The following is a 22,107-nucleotide window of genomic DNA, read 5'->3' as shown; positions in this document are numbered from 1 at the left end:
GTTTTTACTCCATTCATTGTAGCATAGTGGCGGTAAGTCCTGCTGCTGACATGTTAGTAAACGGTGTGTCAAGAAGGAAAATTTCTCCATGTAGTTGTTAAATAATGAGCTTCAACGGTTTATCAGTAACAAATATCCGCAGTGTATTATATAATATATAAGGAAGTTGTCAGTAGCCGTTAACTTGCTGTGATTAAAATAGTTATCGCGGAATGTTACCAAACACCAGTCCTTGTGTAATAACAATGGTTTCGAGGTAACGTCGGGCACGTTACGCTTTATTTTGCTCCAAATGTCACAGAAAGAAAATGAAAATGACATCTGGGACTATAAACCTCTTGGCAAGAAAAAGAAGAGGCATGAATCGCCGCCTAAAAACACTAAAAGAAAATGCACTTTAAGGAAATCCTCCAAGAAAGACGCATCTTCTCTCTCAATCAAGCCACAAGACAGGAACGCAAAAGCCAAAGCGGCAGAAAGTGGAGTCAGTGCTACAGCTGGAATAACAGACGACTGTAACTTAAGCTTAAATGCACGGGAGCTCAACTCAAAGAGATCTCCCACAAAAGAAACAAATCAAAGTGACAGTGCTGCAGCCGAGGGCCCATCCCCTGAAGACTTCTGCCCCATCTGTCAGATGCCATTCTTCATTTTGGTTGTGCAGTCCCAAAGATGGCACGTGGCTGAATGTATTGACACCCCCAGGGATACGTGCACAGGTACAGACATCCATACTCATCATACATCTTAAAGTTAGAGAGGCAGAAAGAAAATGGAAGCAGGTTGGAGACAAAGATAGAGAAGCAAGGCTGAGATGTTTGGTGCATAGTGGGATGGGGATAATTGATATAATGGACAAAGGATTCTGTCCAATGTATCCATTGCCAGGGAGAATGAAAAGTGCAAGACCACAGAGAAGATTAATGGATGTAGTCAAGGAGGACATGCAGAGTAGTGTGACAGAAGGGGAAGCTCGGGATAGGGATGGAGGTTGATCTCCTGTGGTGTCTCCCAAAAAGGAACAGCTGGAAGAAGATATGGCATACAGACATATCTATGATAATTCCCTTCATTTCCCATAATGCATTGTGATAGTATCCTTCATGCTTGTTGGATGGTAGAAGGGATTCCCATTCCTTATATGACATGAAAGCTTCTACATAGCCTAACAGCTCAAAGGATTAAAAGAAATGTGCACTGACAGTGTAGCACTGATTCTATGCACTTAGCTCAGTTGTGTTTATCCTGAACAGCAGGATGATAAGATACGTTTATAGTATCATCCGTTCAGTTTAGTTTAGAATAGCGTAGTTGGTAAAGTGATAAATATCATCCTCTTGTAACCCTGCTCTAATGAGTTCAGGCACTCTTTTTTATCTGTTCATACAGAATGTCCAGATGGTCTTCGGTGCTCCTCCACCATTCCAAACCATTACAAGAAATTCAACCACACACTTCTGGCCCACAGTCGAGCCAGCAGCGACACAGCCCTCCTCAGTCTGTCCCAACAGGCTGAGACCAGCCTGGATTGTTTTCCAGGACTGATCAAAAATCAGGGGTCTGTTTTAGATTCTTCACAGCAAACCGCTCTAACTCCTTCTGCGTTATCCAGTCCTAGCTCCTCACCTCACCAAAGTCACACCGGAACACCTCAGTCAAAACTTACAAATGGCCTTCTGCTCCTGCGTTCTCCTGGACCAGAGGATTTTAAGAAAAAGAAAGGCTGGTCGTCATCTACTAAAAGCCAAAACTCTGTCACTGCTTCTCAAGAAAGTAATAAAGAGGACTTATCCATCCCTGTCAAGGAAAACAGTGGACAGCAGGCTAGTGAAGATTTACACAAAAGTGAGGATTCTTTGGAAAATGATGACATGATATCCTACTCTCCTCTTTCTGAGTTCCCTGCAGAGACTGAAATCAATACTACAGAGTGTAGAAAATCTCTTTTTAATGACAGTGCAATTCAAAATGAGCATGAAGACTCGATGACGCTGTTCAGTGACAGCTTCTCCAGTGAAGATGAGCTCCTCACTGACTTTATAAACAGCAATTCAGGAGCCAGCAATGTGCAAGGAAAGAATCTGCCTTCTACAAACACGCAGCTGGGTGCAGTTTCCTCATTAGCACCCACTAATCAGTTAGCTGTTGAGACCAGAGCTGCTTCCTCAGGTGGGAAAGAAGCTTCTGAAATCAGTAAGACTAGTATTCAGTCTCCACAGAGTATTGTCTTAGAGCGCCTGAGAGACACTCTTCTGAGCTCAGATAACTCACACTCCCAAAACTCAAACAGCATTATTCAAACAGAGCAACCAGCTTCTCTTCAAGTGCCTTCATCTCAAACCTCCATTGTCCAAAGATCTCAAGCCATGCCCCCTCAGAAGGGCCACAGCAAAGCCGGTCAAGTCTCGGGTCTCAAACAAACTGACATCGGGGTGTTTTTTGGCCTCAAACCGCTGAGGGAAAAGGAGAAAGAAGCAGAGAGTGGACCAAATGACCTCAACGCTTCGTCTACTCCAACGGCTGGGAAGAGCTCGGGACAGAGACGGCAAAGAAGAGAGCGGCAGAGAAAAAATAAAGCTGACACACCTGCAGATACGCCACAGGCCACAGAAACCATTAACCCATCAGTAGATGGACAGGGAGAAGTCTGGGGGAGGGGTGGGGCCACAGGGAGGAGGAGGTGGAGGAACAGAGTCAGTGCTGATGGAGAAGTACAGCTGCCCCGTTGCCCTTTCTATAAGAAAATCCCAGGTTAGTAAGCAAATGTACATTTCTTCTTGCTGTGTAAATTTAAAGATTAATTATTATTTAATTTGTAATCTTTTGCAAAAAACTTTCCCCAGGCACAAAGTTTGCCATTGATGCCTTTAGATATGGACAGATCGAGGGCATCACAGCCTACTTCCTTACTCACTTCCACTCAGACCACTACGGAGGCTTGACCAAGACTTCCACTGTTCCCATCTACTGCAACAGAGTAAGTCAATCTGTAGTTTTGATGAAATAATTTACTTAGTTTTGTTTTTATTTGGTACCAGATCACCTAGTGCCAGGGACAGTTCACCCTTAAATCACATTTGTCTGTGAGGTACCCAGCTATGAAGATATTGGATGAAGAGATGTCTGCCTTCTCATGAATACATTCTTGCTTATGTTGTGCAGGATTTAGATGATTGGGGTTGCACAATCTGCGTTTTGAAATCAGAATCAAGTACTCCACTATGATTTATTATATGCATTGATTTGCATAAGACAGTTGCTGTTTTTCTATGATACAAAACAGTCAGGGTGATGGATTTTATCCCTGCTTTGAGTCCACGGTTGAAACTATATCCAACACAATCTCAGCAAAAGGCTGACATTTTGTCAGTTTCTGTATTTCTTCTTCAGTGGTATGGAAGCGATTCACTTATTTGAAAATGATATAACCCCCCCCCACACACACACACACACACACCCCTCTCTGCCGCCAGAAATCCTATTTACTTTCAACTCATTAAAAAGCTTCCTCACTTCCACAGAACTCATAGAGGAAGCACTTGATCCATTTGTTATCTCTCTGCACTGCTTTGACTCACATTAATGGAAAAAGCGGCTTGGGTTTGGCAGCTATGAATACCAATATTCAAATGGCTCTGATCACAGTTGAGTCAATTAAAATTCGAAGACCTTTGTGGGATCTTTTTTTCTTCTTTTGGACACAGTAATACAACATTTGATGTGCAGTAAAATAAGTTTATCTGGGGCCCAGTTGTTTGCCATCCCCTTTGTTGTTACTGTGAAAAAGCTACATCAGTGAAGGTGTGTTAAATGTAAAGAATTATCTAAATAAACTGACTTTTGCAGTTAAATAAGTGTAAAATCTTTAGCTCAGACTTTATTGCTTATTTTTGGTTCAAATAGCTATGACTTAACAATATATAATGTCAGGTATGATATGAGGTATGAACTTGAAATAATATAAAAGTCAAGAGACTAGAGATGTTGGGAGTTCTGCTATCAAGTGGGTCAGGTTTATCACAGTGGTGTGTGTGTTTTCTGGGGATTAGGCTAAAAACAGACTTATAAGTACTTATTGGGACTCCGTTTGCTAGGCCACAGACTTTGAGCGTGGGCGCCAGGTGGATCACAGCCCAGAAAAGTTTGATCATAATCACAGAGGGTAATTAGAAAGTAGATTGTGTAAATAAGATTTCAAGGCCAGGGTTTGGGAGGCGGGGGGGTGAATTACTCTGCAGACAGTTACATGAATATCTGAGATTGTTTGAAACCTGATCATCACTGTAAACTGCAAAGATTTGTTCACTCTCAGTTGTGTCTCCCGATTAGATTACAGGGAACCTGGTGAAGAGCAAACTGAGGGTGGCCGAGCAGTACGTCCACATCCTCCCAATGAATACTGAAGTCACTGTGGAGGGGGTCCGGGTCATCCTCCTAGACGCTAACCAGTGAGTCATCTGTGACATCAGCAGGGATCAGTACTGGTGACGCTGTTTTGTGACACATGAGAGCTGCTTTGTCACGCTGCTGATTTCATGCTGATCAGATTCAGCTGGTTTATTACCAGAAGGTTGATTTTCTGTCTTTGAGATTTAAATAGTGTTTTAGATTTGCAGCAGAGGTTAATGGACTTTTCTTTCGCTGACGTGCTGCCTCTCCACTAGCATGCATTAAAACTTGACCTGGTATTTTTTCAGAATGATCTTTCTAAAAGCGAGAGAAATAGCCCTGAAAACACTGTGTGCAGAGGAGAAGGATGCAATGAGTCACTTATAACATATGCACCGCTATTAGCAGACTACAAAAACATGCATTTATGCATTCCGGAGCAGATACAAAAGTTTCTACCGTAGCCACTTTCTTTATATTAAAATTGTCATAAAAGGATAAATTGAGGCACTTTGAATTATATTCAGACACCACCAAGCTAATAGCCTATTCATTATGTCACTGGGGATACTGGCAGATGTTTTTAAAAGTTTGTAATAATTCGTTTGAATGTAGAACACATCTTTTACAGTTGTGCTACATAGTTTCTACTTAATGACTCTATTTACTCCTCGTAATATTTCCCTGGAGAGTTAAATGAATTTCTCACAATGAAAACATGCTAAATTTGATTAAAACCTCTCTTTTGTATCCTTGTGTGTTCTTTCAGTTGTCCAGGTGCTGCAATGCTGCTGTTCTTCTTGCCCGATGGACAGACGGTTCTTCACACCGGAGACTTCAGAGCTGACCCCTCAATGGAGACCTGCCCTGAGCTTCTCAGCTGCAGGGTACAGACACTCTATTTGGATACCACGTAAGTACCCCTCAGTTTCATCATTTTCAGTTGTTGCTATAAGTAGCAACTCCCAGTAAAGACGACTGCTTTCTTTCTCTCTGATTTTGGTAAACTGAGCACAACTCCAGCAGCGAAACTCAGATTTTTCAGTGTGACCCCTTATATCTCTCTAGCTACTGCAGCCCTGAGTACACCTTCCCCAGGCAGCAAGAGGTCATCAACTTTGCAGCCAGCACTGCATTTGAATTGGTGACACTCAGTCCACGTACGCTTCTGGTGTGCGGGTCGTACTCGGTGGGGAAAGAGAAGGTCTTTTTGGGTACGTGTTTTGGAGGAGAGTTTACACTCACACTTTCTTTTGATGTTTTTTTTCTTTTCTTTTTTCGAGCTGTATGGTGCATTTTTTACTACTTCAAAAATCAGAAAGTCAGTTAAGATATAATCTGATATCTTGGCATGAGAGACAGGGCTGACCCAAATGTATAAATACAGAAAGAAATATGTTTTCTATTCACCGCTTAATAACAGTAGTTATACTTAAAATAAATATAAAGATGGGTTTTCTAAATATTGCATGATTTCATTCTGAGAATACAGAAAGCAAAATAGTTTCTAAACCTAATAGTAGGATAGTTTTCCCCCTGCAGTTTTCTGTCTGTGGCTGAACTGTCCTATTAGAAGTTCATCTGATATTTCTTCTATATTGAAATAGTAGCATCATTGTTTAAAAAATGGAGCCCCTCACAGTGCATTGTTTTCAAGTGGAGGCAAACTGTTCTCTTGTGATACATGGACGATAGTTTGAAGCACTTTAGTACAATGGAAAACTGAAAAACAAGTGTTTAACTGACAGAAGGGGAAACTGCATGCATTCATTCTTTAATCACAGCTGCTTCAACAAGCGCTGCATGAAGTGGGGACAAAAACAGATGGCTAATTTAATTGACTGTAGCACTTTACTCATCCTTTTTGTCCTTCTGTTATTCCACAAAAGCATTTGTACACTTACAGCAAACACTTTACAGGGCAGGGAGTGCCATATTTAGTCAGTCAGTTGTTTTCTGTTTTGTTTTTTTCAATAAAGGCCTGTTGAGTTTGAAGAGTTTGTTTCAGTAATGTTGGCAAAAACTAAAATCCACTGTTTTCCTGCAGTTTTCATTCTCACACGGACCTCGTTCTGCTTCATTTGCAGCGCTGGCAGAGGTTCTGGGGTCTAAAGTTTGCCTCTCTAGAGACAAGTACAACACCATGTGCTGTCTGGAGTCGGAGCAAATCAAAGGGCGTCTAACTACCGACTGGAAGGCAGCCCAGGTCCACGTGCTGCCTATGATGCAGTTGTCCTTCAGAGTGGGTGCATTTTTCATGACTTATTTTCCCAAAGTCCCACCATTCTTAATATTTCAAGTTCATATTTATAAAACAAAGAGCAGATTTACAATGCACGTTTTAATTATGGCATGTGAGCCACGTTAGCAACACACATTAAGTCCAAATGTGAACACCAGCAGCAACAAAATGGTCAGAAAATCGTCATGTTTATGTAAAAAACACATCTTTCTTGGAGAAGTGGTGTTTAAATATTACCACAGGTAGGTCACAGAGGTGAGAATAGATGTAGCTTTTCATATCTGGTTTATTCTCCTTAATGAGCGATGTTCTGAGGAGCTCATATCACAAGCTAAAGAGACACTAAAATACATGTGTGAGATTAAACTACAGCATTGTGAGTTTATACAAAGACTGGTGGGAAACAACTTCCTTTTGGTGACTTTTGGAGAATAAAACAAGGAAGCAAAGTGGTTGCAATAGATAAAGCATTGAGAGAACTTGATAGCATCTTCAGAGTATGACCGGTTTTGCAGAAATTAGCAACACTGTAATCAAATTATTATATGTATAAATGTTGCTTATTTGAGTTAAAAGTACTCGAGCGCAATACACAGTTTATTTGTGACATGATCGGGAATGACGAGAAAATGCACAGATTTCTTCTAGATAAGCTAACACAGCCTTTAAGAGATGTGGACCAGTCACGCATATGGTTCTTACTCCACCAGGCCCATGCTGAGGCAGGAAAACCCCCGACAATGCAGCTCTTTTAAGATGTCCTTTTTCTCCTCCCTTTTTACCTTCTCTTTCCAGAAACTGCAGGATCACCTGGCACGCTTTTCTCGTCAGTATGATCAGCTGGTGGCCTTCAAGCCTACCGGCTGGACCTTCAGTCAGCAGATAGAATCAGTGGAAAACATTCAGCCTCAGAAAAGCGGCAACATCACCATATATGGTACGCACAAAACCTTTTTTTTTTTTTTTTTTTTTCTAGTTTTTGGAAAGGAAAAAGAAGTGTAATAAATAAGAGTATTATCCCACAACAAAATTTGAGTGTTGTTAATATTGTTGTATTTAGCCTGCAGCTCCCTCTTTTGGTAAAGCTTAAAAGAGTCTTAAAGAATCACAATAGACCATTGCTTGGCTTCAGACTGCTCTGGCTCGGTGGCAACAGGATACACAAGTTCAGTGTCCTGGGGTCGTGGATCTCCTCTGTAGACAACACTTCCTAGTCTTGCATTAAATCCCAGTTCTAAATTTGGGCCATGACTTGATTTTTCAATTGCAGATTTAGCCAGTTTTTCTTCCCAACCCCCGTTTCATGTTCTGAATAGATCCATCAGAAGCATCAGCCATCTGGCTCGTAACCTCCAATCACCAGCTAGAGGCTTCTGGGGTGCACACTCACATATATTTTCTTCCTTCTCAGCAGTTTGTGTGTCACTCAGGCGGAAGCCAATTTGCACTCTCCCTCTCTCTCTCTCTGCCTTGTTTATCTCCTCCTTCTTGCTCTTCCCTGCCATATGCCGCCATTTGCTGCAAATGTTCTCTGCATGTGGAAACGGACTGACTTTATCCATGAATAGGCTTTTTTTTTCCCTTTTTCTAGCTAGACCTGTTTAAAGCAGAGGAGCACATAAAATTTTTGAAGGGCTAAAATGTGGATAAACACAAGGCATCTGCTTTCTGCATTGGTTCCAAGCTAGGTTTTTATTTTCTGCGTGAACTGAAAACTGAATAATTCTGCCTTGTCCCTTAGAGGGGAACAGTCTGAGCCTGTGGACGTCTTCATTGAGCATCTGGTCCGGCTTTCAAAGCTTTGCCCTTTTGCTTGCCTGATGGACTTCCCTGTGTGTTTAACATCTGTCTCCAGCGTTGTTTACTGCAAACCAGTTTCCCTCTGAATTGACTAAACTCTAAGTTTCCCAAAGGAGAAGTAAAACTTTCAAATGAGTTAATTGCTTTTTAAAGAGCTGTGGGTTTATGATAATATCAACCCATCTGTATCTCTGACAGGTATCCCCTATAGTGAACACAGCAGCTTTCTTGAGTTGAAGCGGTTTGTCCAGTGGCTCCAGCCCCTCAAGATCATCCCTACAGTCAACAATGGCAGCTGGGCCAACAGGAAGGCTATGGAGAAGTGTTTCAGTGAGTGGCTCATGGAAGTTAAGAATAAACGGTGACTTATTTTCCAGTTTACAACAGGTCTCAGTGACCAATTTGCTGCCTGTTGGTGCTAAAGGAACACCTTAATAGTATGCGATGCTTGAAGCGTTGTATGGACTCTTTATTTTAACGCTATTTGTTTGATTAACTTTACATTTAAATTTAGAGGAGCGGTTGTGATTTTTAGACCTGAAAAACTCTGGAAGTTGTGTTATATGACATCATTTATGTATTAAACTTACAATTGGACCAGGGTCATCCAGACTCTTTTACCATTTCATTCATTTGATATGCTGCAGGTGCTGCTCTGAAACTGTGCAATTTTTTTATTGTGATTTTTTTTTTTGTTGTTGTTGTACATGATCAAAGTTTTATGCTGAAGAAATAAATATTTTAAAATAACATTTCTACCTTGTTTTTATTTCTTTGGAACAATACCACTTTATAAACTTTTCTCTCTAATCGCTCTATATTTAATAATATTTGATATTTCTATTGCCTTTTTTAAACAATACATTTTATTCCTTAATCTACATAAAAGCACCTAGAAGAGCCCACCAAAGCTTATAGGTTTATAAGATATATAATGACTCTAAGTATTATATTGATAATAGTTGTTTTGTTAGGCTAATTTGCTAATTTTACATGGTCAGTTTGCAAGGTTGCAGTCAACATGTGGATATTCACTGCTGAATGTTATGTTGTGATTCATACTGATGAACCTCAGCCCCATGCAGTGTGTTGGGAGGGAATGCCAAGTGAGTGTGAGGCTTTGGAAACTTAAAACTTGTTTTGAAGTCTTCTGTCAAGTTTTTCAGGAGTTTATCTCTGGGTCAGCAGACATACAGAGATGGTTTCTGATTATTTTTTTGTTTGTCCTTAAGTTAAACCATCTGTCTTATCATGTGTTAAGGTGTTTCAGGGTGCGTGCGTGTGTATTTTGAGGATCAGATGCCAGAGTAAGAGGAGGGGAAAGGGAAAAAAACAATAAAAGCTGAATTCTGCACTTCAGAAATGTTTGTCCTGTAGATTCCACCATGTGGAACACACCGTGTAGTACACTGCAGGGAACAATTTATTTATGCAATTTTAATCTAGGAATAGAGGTTTCCACATCACCTCTTTGCATAAAACCACTCAGAAGAGCTGCTTGGAATATTAATTCACAGCTTTTAAATTTAACTTGTTATGTTAGTTTTTGGCAAAAAAAAATATAGATAGATGGATGTCTATATATATATATATATATATATATATTAGACATTTCATTCCCTGTTCCTCTTCCCTCTCATTTTATTTCACGTGTTATGCTATGGAAATATCAAATCATACAGTTACATGGCATTAACTCCATTCATTTAGACCGTGTAGACATGGTGGAGATGACCTGCTGAAGTTCAAACTGAGAAGAAAGGTGATTCAAGTAACATTCAAACCTCGAGGCAGATGGGCTACAGCAGCAGAAGACCGCACCAGGGACATCTCCTGTTAGATAACAGGAAACTGAAGAAACAGTTTAACCATGCTCACCAAAACTGGACAACCAAAGATTAGAAAAATATTACCTGGTCTGATGAGTCTCAATTTCTGCTGCCACATTCAAACAGTAGAGTCAGTATTTTGCGTAAAAAAATGAAAGAATGAATCGATTCTGAACAAAGTGGTTTGCAGCAGTTCAAGGGAACAGGCCTTGCAGATAGAGTCCATTTAATGCTGGACCTTCACCTGGAACGGCGCTGGTTATTTGGCACAATACAAAAAAGATGACAACCGAGTACAAAGTACAGTTCCTACAAAGTAAAGTGTGCAAGTGTCCTCAGTTATTTGAGTCACTAATACATGTCTCAAAACAGCACAAATAGGTGAAACATAGCTTGCGGTGCAACACGGTTCTGTCTACATATCAATGTTCCCCAAGGTGCTGAGGACATCACCTAATGGTCTCTTCATTGTTCATTTCCTCCTTGCTTACTTCCTACTTGACTTACTGTCAAGGAATCCTTGAGTTAAAAAAAAGAAGCTAAATAGAAAAAATTAAATGTATACCAGCATTTTATTTGAGTTATTTTATTTGTGCAATCATGTAATCACTGCATATATACAAAGATTCTCTGCTCTCGATCACCAGGCTTCAGTGGTCTACAAGGCAAACGAGATTGATCAGCATTTCTCGGTGATAGCATTCACATTAGATATTTGGCTTTCCTAAGCTACAGAAATATAATAAAATGGGATTTTAATACTTTAAATGCACACGTGTATATTTTCAAAATACATAAAATATATAACTTTATCAAAAAGAACTCAACCGTAACTTTTTAGGTTAAATCTGTTAGCTGGTGCTTCCAAAACTGTAACTGTCATCTACATACAGTATATACACCATTTCTTCACAACATGTTATGTACAATTTAATATCTTGCAGACACTGACGTCAGCCTGGGAACATGACAAAAGGCACCGTTAATGTGGCATGAGGAAACAGTTTTCTGCCTAATGTCTGCCTTTGTTTGTTTCTTTGGTAACTTTTGACAATAGGCCTCTTATCTGCAGTTAACTGAACAAGCACTGAAACATACACTGAGCACTTGTCCAAAAGAAGATCACATCTATCTGGTCACAAATGTGGTTTATGCAAGGTGCAAAATCATTTTCATCCTTCATTTGTTGAGTAAACTGGTGACAGATTTAAAAACAAAACCAAAAAAAAAAAAAAAAAAAAAGCAAGGGAAGGGAAAATACTGTCAGCTATCAGCAGAGGTCATTTAAACACATGCTGGCTTGTAGAAGAAGGAAACTTCTTATTTTTAATTAGCGTTTTGCCAATCAGTGCAGGTGAAGTTTGGCAGGTGCAGCTGCTGGTTTCCAGGTTGACGCAGGAGGGTCACTTTCACCTGAAAGCAGATTGGCCTTTCAGATAGACTGAATGCATGCATGAATTAACACATCTATATCATGGACTCTGATAATCTGTTTGTGCGTTATCATTTGGTTGGTTGCGGATTATGATCATACCTCATTCTTGAGTGACTTGCTGATAAACATGGTGAACTCCTCCACAGTGCTGACATGCAGGTCATTAACTGCCAGAATCTGGTCGCCTTTGTGGAACAGGCACACGGTCTGTGGCTGTCCCGTCCACCCAGACACACTGACACACATACACAAAGACAGGTTTGAGTATTCCTTGCACTCTGTAGCTTCTGGATCTTCTATTTGGTATACCGAAGAAAAATAAAGTTTTCACAGGACTGCATTTAAGTGCACGCTTACTGCTTCCATGGGCATTTCATTTCATTTCATTAGAGGCCAGGTGCTTATAATCATATGCACTTGATCATCAGCAAGTCTGAGCATGTCTATGAAAGCAGAAAATGTGGCAGTTTTGTCAGTTTTCATGATCATTTGTGTGTGTGTGTTAACACAATGCCTCAGTCTTCTCAGGAGTGAATGGCTTAGCAAATTTACTCCAAGGTCAGAACATGTAATCTTCTGAGACTCTACAGGTGTCAGTTAGCATGTTTAATGTTGGATGGATGCTATGCACAGTGGCACCTAAAATATCAGCACAAAAATTAGCACAAAGGGAGAGCATGGTGGTAGAGGGGTGATGATTTGGGCTTGTTTTACAGCTGACCATTAGCTCCTCTGTATACCAATGTATTCTAAAGACAAATGTGAGGCCACCTATTTGACTGCTAAAGCTTGTCCAAACTCTGGTCATGCAGCATGACAGTGATCCAAAGTGAAACAGCAAAACTGTAGGAGAATGGCTGGAAACAAAAAGAGTCAATGACCCAGTAAGTCCAGATGTCAACTTGATTGAAATGCTGTGGCAGGACCTTAAGAGAGCTGTGCAAAAAGCTCAATGAACTGAAGATATGGTCTAAAGAAGAGTGGTCCAAAATTAAACAGCTACTGCTGCTAAAAGTGTCTGTATAAGCTACCATCATGGGCCATGCTGAGTTTTTCACAGGAAGTCAAAGAGAAAAGCAATTTAACTGACATAAGAAATAGCCTAATAAATTCAAACATGCCACAAATAAACAATATTAAGCCTCGTCAGCTGCAAAAGCGCAAGTAAGGACAAACAGTTTGGCAAAGCTGTGGCCAGCTTTGCCAGTGATATGCAGGATTAAACGAAACCTGATCAACAGACCTGAGTAAATATGACACAAATGTCTGAGATTTTTGTGTTTCCATAAATATTAATAAGCTGGAAAGCATTTAGTCAAACATTTGACACTACAGCTTCCATTTAGACAAGGCTTCTTAGTTATCCAGCTCGAAGCAGTCCTACATGAATAAATTTTCAGTTTGACGATTGTTGGATTTCATCCTGATTTTTGATAAACCCACCTGGGCTTCCTATCCACCTCTGTTAGGGTCAGGTGTTTTTTAAGTTCTGCCTGGTTCACCACAATATCCCGCTCTTCTGTGCTGTGATCAGGGCTTGAAAGAAAGAGAAAAGACAGCAACATCCACTGTTCTATCAAATCTTTAAAGGTATGACTCAAATCAGTCCAAACTGGGTGATCTTTCATACTTTAATATCACATTTATACCTTGATTGTCCATTTACTTCAGTTAGTGTGCACTCTCTTCTGAAATATGTGTCTTTCACATCAATCTCTCTGTCAATACTTGAAAGAAAATTAAAAGACAAAAGCTTTATTAGGGAGTGTTATATCTTGTATCCGTAACAGAAATACATCTAAATCTACAGCTAAAGCTAATCATCCAGCTTTTCCTCACAACTTGAATAGTATTTGTAATATTTTACTCATTAATTGTACTAATTTACCCAAAAAGCCTTATGAAAAATACAGAGTTTGAATCAAATTAGTTAACAATAAGTGAAATGAGGGGAAGATCGCAACCTGTGAACAGCAAAAGCAAAGGGGAAGCACACAGACTAAATACAGGCCATAAAGTGTAGGGTAAAAAGTAAGACAAAGGTATTAAAAGGTCAAAGAGTGTGGGAAAACACCCAGCAACCCGTATTAGAAAAAAAGCATTCAGCATAAACCATGATGTCACTGAAATAGAGACATGGGACATGCGCATACATAGACATGAAGACACAAAAGAAAACAGTAGCAGGTAAGACTCTTACGTAAAAGAAAAGACAAAGCAAAAAGTGAAATTACATTTTCTTTATGTAACTATTTAAACTCTTGGCTCAAACTTCAATGACTCGTTGTTGTTTTGTTTCGAAACACTGCTTATTACCAGCTGTCATCGTCTTCTTGTGGAAATCTCCAGAAACCACTCCAGCCAGTCTAACATGTCAGCATTCAATTCTGCTTAAGTCAGTTTACTGAGTCATCCTGATTGTGGTGACAACTTTTTTGTGGGGGTTTTGTAAAAATTACATAGCTGCCTCTGACTTTTATATGACAGACATCGCTACAGTTGGGTTTTAAAATGGCACCATGTGCATGTTTCAAGTAAAGCAACTTATCCCTTAAACAGGTTAACATCTATTGGCACATTTTGTTTGCTTATTATGAAACTGAATTTAAAAATAAAAAAACCTTCCCGTCTAATCTCACCTCTCATTGGAGTCATTTTTTCCAGATGGATCCAATAGTTCTACAGGGGACATGGCACTGCAGTCACTAGAGCTGCTGCTAAGATCTGTAGACCAGCGTTGACTGTATAGCATAGGGAAATAAAACATCAGATATTAGTACATGTGTAGTCTGGCTGCATACACTTTGCATGCATACAACATCAGACAAGGGCACTGTATTGCAAGTCTGGAATGGACAGACATCCACATTTACCCCTGTGATAGTGTCTTTTGCAGATACACAAAAAAGAGGGCCAAATGTATCATAAAAGCAGCATGGACGAGGCAAAACATTCAAAAAGGCAAAATGTAGAAGCAGTGGAGGAGTTTTTATGCCACACTGTAGAGAGAGGGAGTAGAGAAGCAATTTTTCAGTGTGGCAGCACACCAGTTAGCCACATCGGTGTGAAATGGAAGAATTACTACACAGGTAAGTATCACAGAAATTTTAGTAAGGCAAACAGCGGCAGGAGATAATGGCTAAAAACTGGAATAGGCAAGAAACACCGATCTGTTGCTCTGGTGATCAGTATGGGAAGGTCAAACTGATTGGTTAAAACTTGCTCTGCAGAGGAAAAAGAAAATCTAGGACTCCACCTCAGATTGACGCACTTAACATTTTTAGTTCCTTCTTGCCTCGCTGCACAAAGAACATCATTGTTAAACAGAAAAGCATGAATGCAAGAAAGAAACAGTTTGTCGTCAGTGCTTTAAATATAAGATGATGAAACCTTGTATTGTTTGATGGGATTTCTTTTTATTTATTAAGAAAGACATCATGAAGGGTGAGTGGTTTGCAGTATAGGAATTAAAGGGAACCCAATGTGCAAAAAGCATGAAACATTTGTACAGGATAAAATTCAGTTTAATTGAATTCTATCTGTAGAGTACAAAATAACAATAGGAGACACCTCAAGATGCTTTATACTGTAAGGTAAAGACCCTAAAATAATACAAAGAAAACCCCTACGGTCAAATGACTCGCCTATAATCAAGCACTGGGCGACAGTGGGAAGAAAAAACTCCTTTTTAACAGAAAAAATCTCCTGCGATCGGTTGTGGGTGAGGGTGGGAAGACAGAACAAAAGAGACGCTTTACTAGGCAAGCTACCTGAGTTGACCTTTTCACAATGTTTTTATTGTACGCAAGCCAAGAGGCATTTTACATAAGCAAAACGACTTTAAAAAATTAATTTGTGTAAATAATCTGTAACAGACATCAACAGTAGACAATGCACACAAGTAAGTTTAGTTTAAAAGCGCGTTTGGATTCGCGTACAGATGACAGAGATTATGTTAAACTGTTTCACCCAATCTGAGAGATATATGATTGATATGTTTAGCTTATATAAAGGTCTTTTTCAGTTGTGTCATAACACACATTCATAGCCTAACTGTAAGTGAATCAGTAAAGATGTTCAGTCCAAGTGTAGAGGCAGTGTGAGAGTTGAGACATAACTTTTTTCTCAAGATAAGAAGATACGTTTCATGTCGTCAAGCACATTTGTTGCTAAACTGGCTCTGAAACGCTGCCTTTCATAAATTGTTGCCTCTTCCTGGAGTGTAAACAGTTCCGTGCGCTAAAAATAAATCTGGCTGTTGTCAAGGTGTTTGTGCCCGTGGCACCACAGTTACCTGTGATTATTATTTTTGGTATGTAGGGTGCTCACAAAACATGTCACGAAAGGCTCCTGGGCACTGATACAGAAGACTGAATTAAACAAGCCAAACAGAGATAGGACCCTAAGCGTTAAGAGAAACTGCATTAACCGCGTGAGAGCTACCTGTTGTCGTCAGCATTTGTCTCCTCAGCAAACGGGGGCAGCGGGGACACCTGTGTCTTCAGTTTGTCAAAGGTCTGAGTGACCGTCCTCATCAGCGTGCTTTTGTTAACGTCCTCAACTTCATGGTCCCTAGAGGCATTTGGGATGGTTATATTTTCAGCAACTATAAGCAGTTAGCTGTCATTATCTTAAAAAATTGTCATTATCTTAAAAAGTTCAGTACGCTTACTCTGGCTGAGCTGATTCTTCAATATATCTAAAGCCACTCATTGTTTCATATCTAAGTGAAAACAAACAATATGAAATGTAGTGCTCACCAACGCTGATGAAAGTTTTAAAGAAGTCTGTATGACAATGGAAACATTAATTAATACTTACAATGCTTCCACACGTTTCCCACTTCTTCGTCCTTCTTTATTCACATTCTGTGCATAATTAAAAAAAGAAAAAAGAAATTGGTTTTACTAAAAGTCTTAGCCACTGTACTTTTGATCAAAGATGTGATTCATCATTTCTCACATATGCTACGAATCTGTTTATCTTTAGGTTTTGTGCTGCGTTTTTACAAACCGGGACCTTGGAAAACTCTAGCATGAACATATTCTTTTTGTCATTTTATAGAGAAAACACATGATTGATCAGGCCAAAGAATTAGCAATGAAAAGAATTTTTAATCCCAGTTGTACTTTTTGTGGTCTTGGAACTTCATAGATTGGTTCCACAGGCTCAGATGCACGTCTTTTAGGCTCCTCTTGCTCCTGTTGAGTAAGATGCAAAGCAATAATGCATGCAAGTCTAATTCTTCTAATTCCATATTCAGATATGGCGAGGTAATTTTGTTTACTATCTACGAAAAGTCAAGTGAAGATGTTGCACCTCGGGTTTTTCAGTGACATTCTCCAAAGTGTTTGAGGACGGATCAGACATTGACCGGATTTTTGGGAATCCCTGACAAGTAAAAACACACACGCACACATTCAAACATTTGCATTGTCCTGACAAGACAAACCCCATAAAAATATTTTATGCAATTGAGAAGCGTGAATTGCAAGAACAAAGAAAATTGCAGAAAGAAAAAAACAGTAAGGATATAATTTAGTGTTTGGATTTCTGAATTAGTATCACAATAACAGCATACACTGGTTTTGAAAGCATGAGCCAAATTAACACAGGGCTTTTGGTGACTAACCTTTTCAGCCTCTGCAAAAGAATTCTTTTTTCTGATGAGTGGTTTAGAAATTACCTGTAAAAAAGAGAGTTTTAGTTGTTATTTTTGTCATAAAAGAAGGCACTGTATATTGGAATCAAGGTTATCTGCTTCCTTTTCTAGAGATCAAACATAACCTAGAAGTAGTATAGCTTGTTTATCTCAACACAAAGACTGGAAAGAAAGAAGTTTGCAGGGGATTAACCTGTTGAACGTACTGCTTATTGTCTTTCTGTAAACCATGAAATACTTTGGCAGATAATAAACACATGACTTTTTAACTTGTATACAGATTTCGAGCAAAATATATGTTAGACTGCTGCTGGTAGGTGGATTTTGTTAGCTGGCAAGCTGTTTCCAGTCTTAACTAAGCTGAGGTAACCAGCTACTGACTCCATGTGAAGTGAATGTATTTTTTAAAAAAATGTAAAAGCTTTCCTCAGTTGCTGTGCATGTGTTGAGTAGATATCGCCAAGTACATTTTGAATATTTACCTCAATCGTTGCCTGCTTATAAGGGAACTCCTGTAGGAGCAGGATGGTCCACGTCAGTGACACAAGAAGCAAACACTGCATATAATGACATTTTATTTATTATTTTTGTGATAAAGAAAGGTTAAATATACCTCTGAAGAGGAGATTTTATGTGGTCGTCTTTTCATTGCATCAAACAGGTCAGAGAACCAGCCATCCACATCGTCGCTGGAAGAATAAAGGACACCAGTGAAGGTCTTTTTTAGGCTCCACAAATGACGACTACCGGGTTTAATTTTAAATTCAATACCAAAACTAAACGCAGAGTGGAAATAATAACAATTTAGTAAAAAGGGGCAATTTAGTTTGAGCAAAGCCGTCACCAGATGATAAATGCTACTAAACCAGAAAGCAGCATTATGGTGTCTTTTTGATTGTTCAAACCTCCTAAAATAGTAATAGGGTGTGAAGAGCAGGGGGGAGGTGAGAAAGTGTAATTGAAAGCCTGTTTTCTTGGTTTCACCATTGCTGACTTTCAAATTAATGCAGTTTACATTTACAGGAACATATTATGAAAGTTGCAGGACAAAAAACAAAACAAAAAAACAATATAAACCAATCTCTTTTGAAAAAGTTACACCCATTAAAGTTGGCTGCTTTTATCCACACTTCAGATGAGTCAGACATTGTTATAACAAAATGACAGCAGTTTATTTTGAAAAGCATTTATGATTCCTTTTTTTTTTTTAATCTGTATTCTAGGGGTCCATACACACAACAGCAGGCAGTACTTGGGCACAACAGACAAAAGAAACAGAAGAACGCCACATGACAATCTGCACTGGGGTTTGCCCAGACCTTTTACAGGACAGTGTAATAAAATGCACGAATGATGAAATGGGATATAGAAAATGCATGCCAGCTTTATGTGGCCTATAAAGCCCAGCTGACTGACCTGTTCTCCCCGACAAGGAAGTAGTCCCGTTCTGTAGCCCTGATGTAGAGCACACAGGAAGGGGAGCATTTAAAGCTTTTCTGGATCCAGTTCCATTTTGGATGATGCTGCGGACTTACATGCAACAGTGAGACCCTGATGGAGGATTGAAAAAAGTTAAACCCTCTAAAGCAGAGCTGCCCTGCTGGCATCGTGCAACTTGAAATTCTAGGAACACATATAAACATGAAATTGTATTTTTAGATTTGGTATTTTAAAAGTTCAACACACATTAAGGCTGGTGAAAGAATATGCTGGAAAATAAAGGATAGCTTTTAAACTGTTGTGCAAGAACTTACTGTGACAAGTCTATTTCTCCAGCCTGCTTGTCCTTTTCCTCACTGCTTTTGAAGTACCTGAGCTGATATTCTGTGTCACTGAGCTTGAACAGGATAAAGAAACGTCTCTTCCATGCTTTCTGTAAAAAAGATGTTAAACAATGTTTTGCACTTTACATAAAGAACTGCAAATATAAGTACAATTATTGGATCACTGAATGGGTTATATTACCTCTGTTGTGATCAATTTTAGAGGAGGAGACTTATGCAGGTATCCAGCTCTTACTTCTGTCACTGTTTTGTGATGGGTATAGAACAAACTGCCTCCAACTGAGGGCAACAAAAAGCCTGTTGAGTAGTCTTTTGCTTAAAGGTTAGCCTTATTAATAAAAATCTGTATTCCCAGTTCTATGTTTGCTGGTATTTGGGAATACCAGCAAAATAAGTAAGAACTGAAAAGCTTTAATTCTGGCTAATTGACTTTTAATGAACATGACTGCGTCTATGTAGATTAAACTTTTGTGCTCACCTGAAAAAACTGGTTTTTCTAATACACCGTAAGCCTCTGCCAAAGCACCAGCAAATACCAGCGCCACAAACAAAAACCACCCATCAAGTTTCCCAGATCTCATACACTACCTGGCTTGTGGTTCTTCATTTTCTTCTTCTTCTTCAAACTCCACCTTTCAAAACAAAAACCAAATTAGCCTCATTATGCACATTCCTCTGTAAATGCACAGCATAAAGTCAAATCTATTCAAACACAGAGGTTATGTCAAGAAAAACATTGCTGAATGTAAACACTGAGAAATAATGCACATGTGCAAGCACACGAGGGAAGAAAGTGAGCCATTCAAAATCAACAAATTCAAGTATGAACTCATAAAGGGCATTAAAGTATCTCACTAACTTGCCTTTGAATGGACTTTAAACTATACAAAGACAGAAAAGTAATAATTACAATGTAAGTACAGCATAAGCATTCTTACCTGTGGAACAGCTGTTCACCTCGCGCTCTCTGGCAAGCTTTGCGACTGCTTAAGAAGGCAGGTCGTTTTTTTCCTCTTACAGGTGGAATTTCTGGTTCCTTTCAGGTCTTCCTGTTGTCTTGTTAAGGTGCCATAAACTGTGCAGGCTTCCTTAAAGAACTCTGTTTTTCTTTGTCCCCCTATCTTTAACATTTTAAGAAAAACGAACTCCAAAGAACTGACCTTTTTGAATTAAGCAGCAAGACATATAAATCACTGTCATTCTTTAAAGATAATTTAAAACATATTAAAACATGAATGCATACAAGTAAAAATTGAGTGGATTGTCTTCAATGCTGGGTAGTTGGGGTCCTGTGACTTTGAACCCTGCCCCCTCATAAGTGCAAAGTGTGACAACAAAATTAATGTCTGATGGCAGCTTTTCTTGACATCAAATAATTTATGCAGAGATTTTTGTTTCCGAAGTGAGGAGATCGAGAGATTAATTCATGGGATTCAAAAAAGATATTGAAGAGACTAAAGAGACAACTTCAAGTGCACCTTCTCGGAAAAGGCCCTTCCAAGAAAATGTGCTCGAAACATTACAGCTACCTAAACAATGAGAGCTGTTGATTTTTCATAGATGTACAGCTCAGCACCTGCCCCATTATTTTTTTTTTTCTAATTTGCCAATACCCACAATTTTTTTTCCTACTACATCCAGTTATCTTAAACATGATGCAAAATGCATAGTAGCCCTAACAGGGCACATGCAGTGCAACTTAAGAAACTAGAAAAATGCTGCAAAAGCTCGTAAAACTAAACGGAAGTTGCCTAAAACGCAACGGAAATAGAAGAAAGATCAATGAAATTTAAATAAAACACTACAGAAATTTAAAAAAAAAAAGCACTGTAAAAGCTTAAAAAAAAACCAAACCTCGAAGCAAAACACAACAAAACTCACTAAACAAAACAGAAGTGTTTTAGGTTGACAATTACAATAGTTATGAACCTAACAAGCTAACAGTACACGGCTAATAGCAAACGTAGCTACAGTGTTATATGATTCATGAGATTAAAACACACATTACCTTGCATCTTTTCCCGCCTGGACAGCACTACAAAATCCTCTGTTTCTTTAAGCTTGTCTCTTCTGGTTTCTGTCACTTCCACAGCAATTAATGTATCCCAAAACCAGAAAAATGAGACACAATGGCCACAATAAAAATGTCCATAATACTTCAGCATTCCTGTAAAGAGACATAGTGTTTTACAGTGTTTTAATATATTGCCATTACTTTTTTTTGCACTCTAATATTCATATATTACTTTTACATCTATTTAAATCATTATATATTTATCTGACTGCAACTATGTGAAGTTAAGGTCTCAGCACTAGGGATAGGAGAGGTAAAATCAGATGTTATGAAATGAAGTGCTAATAGTGGCTTTGGGAAATCTATTTCAGAAATTATCTTGCAATGTATGTGAATCAGTGATCACAGCTGATGTAGTCCCCAGGGGGGAAGCTGTGCCCCGCAGTGCTGTGCCACTTCTTCCATGTCGTCTGATTAGTAATATGCCAAGAAGAGACGGGACAGACTGATTCAGAAATGGCAGGATTCAGATGGACATGCTATGACGTTAGAATGACCAAATCCAGATGTCGTTTTAAGTACTAGAGAGCTGCTTTTGGTGCACTGAGTGTCACTGCTGAGCCATTCATACCTGGCATGTTGAAGGTTCTGGGTCATGGCAAGAATTTTTAAACATGCATCAACAAGATGAATTTAATTTTCTCTGGCAGCAGGCATTCACATGTGCACTTGATATATAAATAATTAGGCACTTTCTATAGAAATGTCCATGAGCGTCAAAGCGCCATCCATGTTTCAAAAACTTCACAAACTACTTCAAATGTGCATGTGGGTCACAAGCACTCTCACACATGCATCAAGGCCAGTGTCAGGCTGGTATTAATAGACCTCCTAGGGGCTTTATGTTTAGTAGGACATGGAATAACTCTTCAGAAATTCTGACAGTTTAGCT

The 22,107-nt window shown here is 39.2% G+C and overlaps 2 protein-coding genes across 4 annotated transcripts; one reads left to right on the top strand and one right to left on the bottom strand.

Annotated features, from left to right (window-relative positions):
• Nucleotides 1–37: 37 nt before the first annotated feature.
• Nucleotides 38–9,181, top strand: dclre1a (DNA cross-link repair 1A (PSO2 homolog, S. cerevisiae)). Its single transcript, XM_031751946.2, has 9 exons — nt 38–719; nt 1,390–2,751; nt 2,844–2,977; nt 4,330–4,448; nt 5,159–5,302; nt 5,458–5,603; nt 6,477–6,631; nt 7,427–7,568; nt 8,630–9,181. The coding sequence occupies exons 1-9, from the start codon at nt 293–295 to the stop codon at nt 8,794–8,796; spliced, it is 2,796 nt and encodes a 931-aa protein (XP_031607806.1). The 5' UTR covers nt 38–292; the 3' UTR covers nt 8,797–9,181.
• Nucleotides 9,182–10,449: 1,268 nt separating this feature from the next.
• LOC116329852 (pleckstrin homology domain-containing family S member 1) lies at nt 10,450–21,300 on the bottom strand. 3 transcript variants are annotated; one of them, XM_039616045.1, is made up of 19 exons: nt 21,150–21,300; nt 20,080–20,262; nt 19,730–19,773; nt 19,323–19,438; nt 19,112–19,230; nt 18,774–18,908; nt 17,971–18,046; nt 17,840–17,869; nt 17,328–17,381; nt 17,015–17,086; nt 16,825–16,896; nt 16,517–16,563; nt 16,368–16,418; nt 16,139–16,267; nt 14,335–14,436; nt 13,345–13,422; nt 13,139–13,231; nt 11,795–11,930; nt 10,450–11,673 (listed from the first exon to the last, which is right to left on the bottom strand). In XM_039616045.1, exons 3-19 carry the CDS (start codon nt 19,746–19,748, stop codon nt 11,587–11,589), a joined length of 1,416 nt encoding a protein of 471 aa, XP_039471979.1. In that variant the 5' UTR covers nt 19,749–19,773; nt 20,080–20,262; nt 21,150–21,300; the 3' UTR covers nt 10,450–11,586. The 3 variants fall into 3 exon arrangements, with proteins under 3 accessions (XP_039471979.1, XP_031607817.1, XP_039471980.1); XM_031751957.2 differs by having other exon boundaries at nt 19,323–19,420; XM_039616046.1 differs by lacking the exon at nt 21,150–21,300 and having other exon boundaries at nt 20,080–20,375.
• Between the last annotated feature and the right edge of the window lie 807 nt (nt 21,301–22,107).

Source organism: Oreochromis aureus, linkage group 8 (assembly GCF_013358895.1).
Source record: "Oreochromis aureus strain Israel breed Guangdong linkage group 8, ZZ_aureus, whole genome shotgun sequence".
NCBI classification, from domain to species: Eukaryota; Metazoa; Chordata; class Actinopteri; order Cichliformes; family Cichlidae; genus Oreochromis; species Oreochromis aureus.
This window is presented reverse-complemented; position numbering and strand designations above follow the sequence as displayed.